This window comes from Aedes albopictus, chromosome 1 (genome assembly GCF_035046485.1).
Source record: "Aedes albopictus strain Foshan chromosome 1, AalbF5, whole genome shotgun sequence".
NCBI classification, from domain to species: domain Eukaryota; kingdom Metazoa; phylum Arthropoda; class Insecta; order Diptera; family Culicidae; genus Aedes; species Aedes albopictus.
This window is the reverse complement of record NC_085136.1, coordinates 181,432,880-181,445,038: the sequence shown is the minus strand read 5'-3', so window position 1 is coordinate 181,445,038 and position 12,159 is coordinate 181,432,880. Positions and strand designations below refer to the sequence as shown.

General features: G+C 43.3%; 1 protein-coding gene across 1 annotated transcript; it reads right to left on the bottom strand.

The window, feature by feature from the left end:
* Window positions 1-370: 370 nt before the first annotated feature.
* Window positions 371-5,701, bottom strand: LOC134290114 (uncharacterized). The gene has a single exon (XM_062857152.1). The coding sequence runs from the start codon at window positions 5,699-5,701 to the stop codon at window positions 371-373; it is 5,331 nt and encodes a 1,776-aa protein (XP_062713136.1).
* Window positions 5,702-12,159: the final 6,458 nt, after the last annotated feature.

Sequence of the window (12,159 nt, the reverse complement as noted above, 5' to 3'; positions counted from 1 at the left end):
CACTTCTTCCTCCAATTGCAACGGTAGACGTACCTCGGAACATCAAACGTTTTGGGACTTTAGTTTCAGGACAAACGAAATACTACCAGACTTCTAGCTAGACTTTAGCTAGACTGGCGAGACAAACTGGACGGGATGCAATGATGCACATGCAACAACCACCAACGTACACGACACATATTACCTCAATTTTGACGAAAATGGACGGAAGACAACTCAAATTTGACTTGAGTGTCGAAAGTTTGGCTGCACCAAATGGCAGGGAGGCATGTCTGAGGAAAAATGAGGAGGTTACTTTTTCGAAAGTTTAACAATTACATAACTTAACTGGGTTTGCGGAGGTCTTTCAACCTCCGCCGTTGGAGGAGTCCTAGTTCTCCCCGTCACCAGATGGAAAGTTGTCTCGGATTGGCAGCACGCAGATCTTGGAGATCGGTCGCTGGTAACTGCCATCTTTGGTCCGCACGGTAACAACTCTGATGTTCCCGTCAGACCCAGGGTGAACCTCGGTCACCCGTGCCAACTGCCACTTCAAGGGTGGCAAATTCTCCTCTTTCAAAACAACCATAGTGCCAACAGCTATGTTGTCTCTCTGCCTCGTCCATTTCGTCCGATTGTGGAGGTTGGACAAATACTGCTCCGACCATTTCTTCCACAACCTCTGGGTGAACTCCGTAATTCTTTCCCAAGCCGAAAGTCTGTTCTCCGGAACTCCACCAAGCTCGGGTCCCGGAATGGCCGTCAGCGGCCGCTGGATCAAGAAGTGTCCAGGGGTGAGGGCCTCAAAGTCGTCCGGATCGTTGCTGATCGGGGTCAGCGGTCTTGAATTCGGGATTGCCTCTGTCTGCGCCAGCACCGTTTGCATCCTGTCGTATTCCAGGCTGCGGGTGCCAATCGTTCGCTTGAACAGGGTTTTGAACGACTTCACCGCTGATTCCCACAGTCCTCCGAAGTTCGGTGAGCGGGCTGGAATGAACCGGAACTCGATCCTGTCCTCTATCGTCTGTCGTAGCACTGCATCCGTGAACTGCTGACTTGCGAACAGCTGGGCTAGCTCATCCAGCTTTCGTCGAGCGCCGACGAAGTTCGTCCCGTTGTCGCACATTATCAGCGATGGTTTGCCACGACGCGCAGTGAAACGATGCAACGTTGCGAGGAATGCCTGCGTCGACAGATCAGCCGCCAGCTCCAAATGTACAGCTTTGGTAACTAGGCACACGTACACTGCTACGAAGCATTTGATCGGTCGGGCTCGACGCTGCGGGTACACCACGTGGAACGGACCGCAGTAATCGATGCCGACTTTCTGGAACGGGAAACAAGGCCGTACTCGCTCGGGGGGTAGATCGGCCATCAGTTGCTCCTGGATTTTTGGTTTCGCACGAAAGCACTGCACGCATTCATGGACAACCTGCCTTGCGAGATTCCTGGCGCTCGTTGGCCAGAATCGCTCTCGGACTGCCGTGACGATCTGCTGTTGACCAGCGTGGAAGTATTTGCGGTGGTAATAGACAACGACGATTTTCGTGAAGGGATGCCGATGGTCGAGTATGTACGGATGCTTCCTGCCATCCGGAACATCCGCGTTCTTCAGCCGGCCGCCAACGCACAATACGCCTTCAACTAATTGGGGATTAAGGTTCGATATTCTAGAGGAATCCTGCACCTGTCCGTGTCGAGCTATGTCTGCGAATTCCTGTGGAAAGCTTTCCCGCTGCGATAGCTTCACCAGCTCCTTGACTGCGTCGTCGTACTCCTGGGACGTGATGCAGCCTACTTTCCGACAGGACCGATTTGCCGGCGACGAATTCCACTTGAACCGTCGAATGTGAACGGTCAGCCGAACTAGATCCACCAGCGACGAACGAAGTCCGAAGATCTCACTAGGGGAAACAGCGGGGAGGGCCGCGACAATCGCTTTCTCCTCTAATTCTGCCTGGTCGAGACTGCCCTCGTCGATCTGTGCCGAAGTGGGCCAGTACTGGTTGTCCAACATCAACCATTTCGGTCCGTGAAACCATCGAGACTCGTATTGAAGCTGTGCTGGACTCATTCCTCGTGAAATAATGTCCGCCGGGTTATCCTCACCGGCGACGTGCTTCCAAACACTTCCCTTCGTAATGTGCTGGATTTCGGAGACACGATTTGCCACAAACTGCTTCCATCTCGCAGGTGACGATGAAAGCCAGCAGACGACGATCGTCGAGTCTGTCCAGAAGTGGCACTTGGTGACGACGTTGATGTTTCTAGCGACTTTCTCGTATAGGTGGGCAAGGAGAAGTGCCGAGGACAACTCTAGGCGGGGTGTTGACAGCGACTTCTTATTTTTCTTCAAATTCTCGAGCGGAGCCACCCGAGATTTGGAGGTCAGCAGGTGAACTGACACGTTCCCATCTGCTGTCACGGTACGCACGTACACGCATGCGCCGTATGCCTTGTTCGACGCGTCGCAGAATCCGTGCAGCTCAACCGTTTCGGTGCTACGGCTCGTTCCAACCCATCGGGGAACTGCAATCCCGTCTAGGCCTGCTAGATTTCGCCTGTACTCACGCCACTGCTCTTGAAGCTGCGAGCTAAGCGGTTCATCCCACTCGCAATCGTGCTTCCAGAGATCTTGAAGGAAGATCTTCGCCTGGATGATTACCGGACCTACCAGTCCTAACGGGTCAAACAGTCGAGACGCATCAGACAAGACGCAACGCTTCGTAATCTCCGCGGCCTCATTCCAAGCTGGCGAACTGAATCGAAAGCAGTCCGTGCTAGGCTCCCATGTCAAGCCTAACGTTTTCACGGCGGCGGTAGACGAATCTTGCTCCAGAATCGAGCGCTCATCTCTCAAACCCTCCGGCACCGCTGACAGCAACTCTTTGCTGTTAGAATTCCACTTTCGCAAGGAGAATCCGGCAGACTGCAGGAGTTCTACCATCTGACCAACTAGTGTCTTCCCTTCTTCGATGTCGTCTACGCCGGACAGCATATCATCGACGTAGAAGTCCTTTCTAAGGACCTTTGCCGCTGCAGGATGCGACCTTTCCCCTTCATCTGCCAGGCGCTGCAGACACTTCGTTGCGAGGTATGGAGCGGACGCTGTACCGTAGGTGACTGTCGTGAGAGCGAAAGTACGGATCGGCTCTGAAGCGCTGTCTCTCCAAACGATCCTTTGCAGCTGCTGATCGACTGCATTCATCAGCACCATGCGGTACATTTCAGCTACGTCTCCTACGAGGGCGAATCGGTGCGTACGGAACCGGAGTGTGATGTCCACGATCATGTCCTGCACAACGGGTCCCACCATTAGAGCATCGTTCAGCGAAATCCCACTGGAAGTCTTGCAGGAGGCATCGAAAACGACACGCAGCTTCGTAGTCGTGCTGTCTGGCTTCAGAACAGCGTGATGAGGCAAGTAATACGACAACGCGCTCGCATCATCCTCGGAAACCTCCTTCATGTGGCCCATGTCCAGATATTCGCGCATGAACTCCGCGTACTGCTTCTTCAGTTCTGGATTCATCGCGAGCCGCCGTTCTACTCCCAAAAAGCGCTTGATTGCTGTAGATCTGGAGTCGCCTAGCTGCTGGATCATCCGCTCCTTCTTCGGCAGAGTGACTACGTATCTCCCTTCTTCGTCCCGAAATGTCGTTTTGTCGAAAAACTCCTCGCAGGCCGATTCTTCGACTGACAGCGTGCTGGTTGACTGGCAAGTCTCTACTTCCCAGAACCGGGAAAGTTGATCCTGGATCTCCGCCGTCGAACAAACGTGGGTTAGGGAGTACGTTGCAGCAGTCGGACCCTCGGGAACAGGACCGGAAACAATCCATCCGAACACGGTGTCTTGTAGAGTCGGGCCGTCGTCTGTTGCCCTCCGCCGTTCGTTTTTGAGCAGCTCCATGTAGTATTCTGCTCCGATGATGATGTCTATCGGTCCCATCTCAAAGAACTTGGGATCCGCTAGCAGCGAGGGATTCGGAAGATTCCACGTTGCGATGCAGAAGCTTGCTGTCGGCAGTGACACAGTCAACTTCGGCAAGACGTGAAATGACATTTCTTCGACGAACGACGATATGTTCGGCGACCTTGGACCTACTACAGCGGTAATCAGCTTTGTCGACACTGCTTGCGACGATCCAATGCCTTGAATCGACAGGTAGACTGGCGTTTCGTCTAGCTTTAGCTTGCTAGCGAAACCTCTTGTCATGAGACAATGCTGCGAACACGAGTCGAGTAGAGCTCGTGCTACCACGGGGTTGCCGTAGCGGTCTTGAATGCTGACTAGTGCGGTCGAGAGAATGATGGTTTGTGTCGGTGTAATTGGGAGAGCTACATGTGTTTGGCTTGTGGTGGCGTGTTCTGTGGCTGGTTGAGTGTGTGAGTCTGGTGTGTTTGCAGTGTTAGCAGTCCGTGTCTGTTGGTTCGGTGTTGGCGGCTTGGATTGTGGCTGTCTAGGTTGTGGATTGACTGTCGACGGTCTTGACTGCGTGGGTGGAACGGAGGATCTGGGTGCGTCAGAGTGCAGCAGTGTGTGATGCTTCTGATGGCACTGATGACACGTTCCCTTCTCGCAGGTTCTGGCCCAATGTCCAGGATACAAACAATTCCGGCAGAGCTTGTTCCTGTTTGCAGCCTCAATCCTCTCCGGCACGCTCATCCGCTGGAATCTTGCGCACTGGAATACAGAGTGTCGTGGCTCGCAGCAGAAATGACACTTCAGAGCGGACTTGAAAGATGTGTTGCACACCGCTGGACGAGATTGTCGTTGCTGAATGGGAACCGTAGGCCTTGATGGAGCGATCGACTGTAGAACGGAGCAGTGACTCTTCAGAAAGTCCATCACAGCGGGATACTGTGCAACTTTCTTGCTGTTATGGTGGGTTTCCCAGTGGCGTAGGGTAGCCATGTCCAATCTGGAACTAACCATATAGGCAAGAATCGTGCTCCAATCCGAAGGTTTTTCGCCGATCTTCTCCAGCATCTGCAGGTTCTTCTCGAACGCGCTGATCAACCGGTTGAGCTCCTCATAGCTTTCCTTCTTGAGTGCCTCCACGGCGAAAAGTGCATCGAGGTGCGCCTTGACGATCAACTTCTTGTTTTCGTATCGGCTCTCCAACGCCTTCCAGGCCACCGCGTAGTTGGCTGCAGACAAATCAATGCAGTTTATTTCCTGCAGCGCATCACCGGACAACGAAGACCTCAAATAGGTGAACTTGTCCACTTCCGTGAGGAGAGTACTATCATGTATGAGACTCCGGAAGCTGTCACGATACGGCACCCATTCGTGGATCTTTCCGGTGAACGACGGCAGCCTTATCTCGGGAAGTTTCACCTTCGCAAACTGGGTTCCTGATTGCGCATCCGGTGCTTGAAGCGTGGAGTTCTTCAGCGCGCTGGATCCAATCGATAGGAAGGTCTGCAGTTCTGACTTCAGCGCGTAGTACACGTTTTCGAAATCCTGCCGCACCTTGTCATTCTGCTCAACGAGCGCTTCTTCGTCGCCATCGCCATCCTCAATCGCATCCTCCAAAAGCAGCTCGATTTGCATTCGGATCTCGAGGAACTGATTGAAAAGTTTGTCCAACGCTTCCAGTCTAACGCTCACTTGTCCCGCATCTCGCTTCGTTTGGAAACCACTGATAAACTGCTGGATTCCTTCCAGCGATTTCCGCAGCTGGTGCTCCTGCTTGTTAAGCGTTCGGAGGTCAGGCATAATTGGACACTAATTATACTCGCACTAACGATCGAGATGGGCAGCTCAATCAAACAAAGTATCACGTCACTCCACTGCACAGTCAAAAATGCACACCACTGCACTGCACTTGCACAATTTCGAAGCACTACGATCAACTCGACGAACCACCCAACGCGACCCGGTTGACAGACTTACAACCCAAAATAACGACAGCAGCAGGGGAACCAACCTTGGAGGAATCAACAGGCCAACAAATTCCAGCGAAACCGAGACCAAACAAGACCTTTTTGGGCGGACACCAGGGCTACTGCACTTAAATAAAGATGGACTCACATCACATGCAATCAATCATTTATTAGCAACAGCCACAGAGCTTAGAATGGCGTTTCATGCAATTTACGCCACACCACAAATTCATGCACTCTACTCCCTGTTTCTGCGTTCTGCCTGCAAACGTCCTCGGTGCAATTCGTCGTCGTTGTCCCAGTTCCTTGCCGGGGAATGTCCACAATCCGATCCGGTGTTCCGATTCCGCCTCTGGGGTTCTCGCCGTCGCAGGAGATGGCCACTATCTGCTCCGGTGGTCTCCAATTATTTTCACTGTTTACGCACTACCGACGGCGCATAATCTTCTTCACTATGGCGCGAATCGGGTTTTCAATGGTGACACTGTTCACAATAGTCACCGCCAATTCACAATAGTGCAATCGTCCATCACGATCCGTGGCACAAATTGTCCTAGTCACTCGCGGCGCTGTCCGAAAACCTTCGCCGAGATCGGAATCCGGCTCGAAGGACCAAATGTTCGCGCGTATCACTTACGGTTTTCGGACACTTTAAAAGATTCGCGATAACTTAGAAAAAACGACACTTTATTACGCGAACAGAACAGATAATTTATTGCCGAAATAAACGAAAAGACCTCTTGTCTTCGCGGCGGTATATTTCAATCTAATTTAATTATGTACAAATAACAGCTGACCGGCGATCGAGAGGCGATTGTACGCAGAGCCTATTGAACTGCTACCTGCTAGGCCCGATCGTTGCCTAGACCGAAACGGGCCAAGACAAAGCGTGTGGCAGAATGGGATGACTAACAGTTACCACGACTGTGGAACATGTTCAGTCACTCATTCGCAGCCTAGCTCTGCCTTGCTCGACCATCATCCAAATTCAATCCTATCCAACACTTATCCAAATAAAATCCTAATTCAATCCATCAATTAAATACAAATTAAATACAAATACACCAATACAAATCAAAACCGAATTCTATTCACATCCAAACCAAATTCAATCCTAACTCAACCAAATTAAATTTAAACACTAACAAACAAAATACAATCCAATCTTTATCCAATCCAAATCTTACGTAGATTAATCTCAAATCAAATTTGAACACAATCTGAATCCACTCTAAAATCGCTCCAAATCCAATCCAAAATAAATCCAATTATAAAACATCCACAGTCCAAACTTCATTAAAATAAAATTCAAACACATTCTTAATTCAATTAATATCAAATCGAATTCCAATACTATTCAAGTCAAATCAGCGTATTTTTTGTTTTGTATTTTTATTTTTGTGATGCATCAAGCTAAGTCTTCACACAATCCAATACCAGTCCAATTCAAATCCTCAATCCAATCCAAAACAAACCCAAATTCCAACTAAGCTTCACTCCAAATCAAATGAAAAAAATCTCATTTAAATCCACATCCAACTGCATTAAAAATCCAATATAAAATCCAATCATATTGAAAATATCTAATCAAAATCCCTTCAAATTCAAATATAATCTCAAACTTATAACAATTTCATCCAAATCCAATAAAAATTAAATCCAAATTAAATACTATTCCAATAAAAATTGAATCCATATCCAATCCAAATTGAATCAAAATCCAATTAAAAATTCAATCCCAATCCAATCCAAATTCAATTAAAAAAACCTATGAATCCAATCTCCAATTTCAATCCATTAAATCCTGAATCTTATCTAAATCCAATTCAAATACAATGCACATCCAATCCAAAAACAATTCAAATCCAACTCAGCTACACTCCAAATCAAATTAAAAGAAAAAACAAACCAATTTGAAACCACATCTCCAATCCAAATCCAATCCAAATCCAATCCAAATCCACTCCAAATCCAATCCAAATCCAATCCAAATCCAATCCAAATCCAATCCAAATCCAATCCAAATCCAATCCAAATCCAATCCAAATCCAATCCAAATCCAATCCAAATCCAATCCAAATCCAATCCAAATCCAATCCAAATCCAATCCAAATCCAATCCAAATCCAATCCAAATCCAATCCAAATCCAATCCAAATCCAATCCAAATCCAATCCAAATCCAATCCAAATCCAATCCAAATCCAATCCAAATCCAATCCAAATCCAATCCAAATCCAATCCAAATCCAATCCAAATCCAATCCAAATCCAATCCAAATCCAATCCAAATCCAATCCAAATCCAATCCAAATCCAATCCAAATCCAATCCAAATCCAATCCAAATCCAATCCAAATCCAATCCAAATCCAATCCAAATCCAATCCAAATCCAATCCAAATCCAGTCCAAATCCAATCCAAATCCAATCCAAATCCAATCCTAATCCAATCCAAATCCAATCCAAATCCAATCCAAATCCAATCCAAATCCAATCCAAATCCAATCCAAATCCAATCCAAATCCAATCCAAATCCAAATCCAATCCAAATCCAATCCAAATCCAATCCAAATCCAATCCAAATCCAATCCAAATACAATCCAAATCCAACCCAAATCCAAATCCAATCCAAATCCAATTCAAATCCAATCCAAATCCAATCCAAATTCAATCCAAATCTAATCCAAAATCCAATCCAAATCCAATCCAATCCAAATCCAATTTAAGAACTATCAAATCCCAAATAAAAGCCAATGCAATTCCAAACCAGTCCAATCAAAATCCAATCCGAATCCAATCATATCAATTCAAATCCAAATCCAAATCCAATCCAAATCCAAATCCAATCCAAACCCAAATTCTATCCAAATTCAATTCAAATCCAATCAAAATCCAATCCAATCCCAATCTAATCCAATCCAAATCCAATTTAAAAACTATCAAATCCCAAATAAAAGCCAATCCAATTCCAAACCAGTCCATATCCAATTCAATCAAAATTCAATCCGAATTCTATCCAACTTCTATCCCAATTCTATCCAAATTCATTTCAAATCCAATCCAAATCCAAATCAAATCCAATGCAAATCCAATGCAAATCCAACGCAAATCCAATGCAAATCCAATCCAAATCCAATCCAAATCCAATCCAAATCCAATCCAAATCCAATCCGAATCCAATCCAAATCCAATCCAAATCCAATCCAAATCCAATCCAAATCCAATCCAAATCCAATCCAAATCCAATCCAAATCCAATCCAAATCCAATCCAAATCCAATCCAAATCCAATCCAAATCCAATCCAAATCCAATCCAAATCCAATCCAAATCCAATCCAAATCCAATCCAAATCCAATCCAAATCCAATACAAATCCAATCCAAATCCAATACAAATCCAATCCAAATCCAATCCAAATCCAATCCAAATCCAAATCCAATCCAAATCCAACCCAAAACCAAATCCAATCCATTCCAATTCAAATCCAATCCAAATCCAATCCAAATCCAATCCAAATCTAATCCAAAATCCAATCCAAATCCAATTTAGGAACTATCAAATCCCAAATAAAAGCCAATGCAATTCCAAACCAGTCCATATCAAATGCAATCAAAATCCAATCCGAATCCAATCATTTCAATTCAAATCCAAATCCAAATCCAATCCAAATCCAATCCAATCCCAAATTCTATCCAAATTCAATTCAAATCCAATCAAAATCCAATCCAATCCAAATCTAATCCAATCCAAATCCAATTTAAAAACTATCAAATCCCAAATAAAAGCCAATCCAATTCCAAACCAGTCCATATCCAATTCAGTCAAAATTCAATCCGAATTCTATCCAACTTCTATCCCAATTCTATCCAAATTCATTTCAAATCCGATCCAAATCCAAATCAAATCCAATGCAAATCCAAATCCAATCCAAATCCAATCCAAATCCAATGCAAATCCAACGCAAATCCAATGCAAATCCAATCCAAATCCAATCCAAATCCAATCCAAATCTAATCCAAAATCCAATCCAAATCCAATTTAGGAACTATCAAATCCCAAATAAAAGCCAATGCAATTCCAAACCAGTCCATATCATATGCAATCAAAATCCAATCCGAATCCAATCATTTCAATTCAAATCCAAATCCAAATCCAATCCAAACCCAAATTCTATCCAAATTCAATTCAAATCCAATCAAAATCCAATCCAATCCAAATCTAATCCAATCCAAATCCAATTTAAAAACTATCAAATCCCAAATAAAAGCCAATCCAATTCCAAACCAGTCCATATCCAATTCAGTCAAAATTCAATCCGAATTCTATCCAACTTCTATCCCAATTCTATCCAAATTCATTTCAAATCCAATCCAAATCCAAATCAAATCCAATGCAAATCCAAATCCAATCCAAATCCAATGCAAATCCAATGCAAATCCAATGCAAATCCAATCCAAATCCAATCTAAATCCAATCCAAATCCAATCCAAATTCAATCCAAATCCAATCCAAATCCAATCCAAAACTAATCCACATCCAATCCAATCCAAATTCAATCCATATCCAATCCAAATCCAATTCCAATTCAAATCCAATTTAAGAACATTCAAATCCCAAATAAACGTCAATCCAATTCCAAATTTCCAATCCAATCCATATCCAATCTATTCAAAATCCATTACAAATCAAATTCAAATCCAATCCAAATGCAATCCAAACCCAATCACAATCCAAATAAAATCCAATCCAATCAAAATCCAATCCAAATTTATTTCAAATCCCTTCTAAATCCAATCTCCAATCTCAATCCAATTAAAATCCTGAATTCAATCCAAATGCAATCCAATTTAAAACAATCAAAAACCAAATAATATTCTATTTACATCCAATCTAATCAAAATCCAATTCAAATTCAATCCTAATCCAATCCAAATCCAATTTCATTCCTATCAAAATCCAAATTCAATCCAAATCCAATCCAAATTCATTTCAAATTCCTTCTAAATCCAATCTCCTATCTCAATCCAATTTAAATCCTGAATCCAATCCAAAGCGTTTCCAAACACAAACCATTTCCAATTTCAATCAGTTCAAATCGAACTCAGCCACATTCCAAATCAAATGCAAAAAAAAAACAATCCAATTTAAATCCACAACTATCTCCATTTGAAATCCAATCATAATTCCTTTGTAATTCAATCAAAATCACTTCAAATCAAAATATAATATCAAACTTATCCAAATCCAATCAAAATCCAACTCAAATTCAAGTGAAATCTAAATTTAATCCAAATCCAATCAAAATCCACTTCTTCATTTAATCTACATCATATCAAAAGTTTATTTTGATCTGATTAAAATCCTATACAATTAAACATCTAAATCCATTCTTCAGCTTAATACAATCAATACTAAACACAAACCCAATCCAGCTGCATTTCAAATCCAGATTCAATCAAACCTAAATCGTGTTTGAGCATAATCCAATCAATATTTATTCCAAACCAAATAAAATTCAAATCCACAAGTAACTTCGTTTACATACCCATCAAAACTCAATTTCAATCTAATTGAAAATGTTATCCAATAAAATTACAATCCCAAAGAAATTGAATCGAAATCCAATCTTAATGCCATCCAATTACAAATCCATTCCTAATTTGATCCAAATAAAATTCAAATATATTCAATTTCAATCCGAATCCAATTCTAATACAATCCAATTTCAATGTAAACTTACTTCGATCCAAATCCAATTCTACTTCAAGACAGTATAAATCAGACAAGACGTTTCATTTTTTTTTAAACCTTAATCAGCTCTTTCCCGAACTTCTCAATACTTATCATAACCTATGTTTTTTTTATTTGAACATTTTTACAAATCTCCAGTCAATAGCCGTGACTTTCATTTAAATTTAAGAGTTGAGGTTATTTTCCAAACTCACGAAACTTCACATTTCAAATACGTTTTGCTCCATTGTCAGGTATCAAGTCAAAACTTGTGTACTGCACAAAGAGATGAACCAGCCTAGGGCTGAAAATCTCTATAATAAAGAAATAATAATAATAATTGTGTACTGCAATAGTTTCTCAGTTATCATTATTCAGCACTTGTAATTTTGTAAATTTCTCTAAATAGTAAATTTTTAAATTTCGTTCTGTAAAAAATATCTGATCGCTCTGGTTTTATCGTAACGTAGAGTCCTGCTCGCTCTACTATTTTTTTCAAGAATGTTCTCACTGAAAAAAAAATACCTCAGAGACCTGCTCGCTCTGGTTTAATAGTTATGTAG

What these genes read in the sequence shown, in the direction of transcription:
- LOC134290114 (XM_062857152.1), bottom strand. Translation starts at nt 5,701, where the DNA reads ATGCCTGACCTCCGAACGCTTAACAAGCAGGAGCACCAGCTGCGGAAA.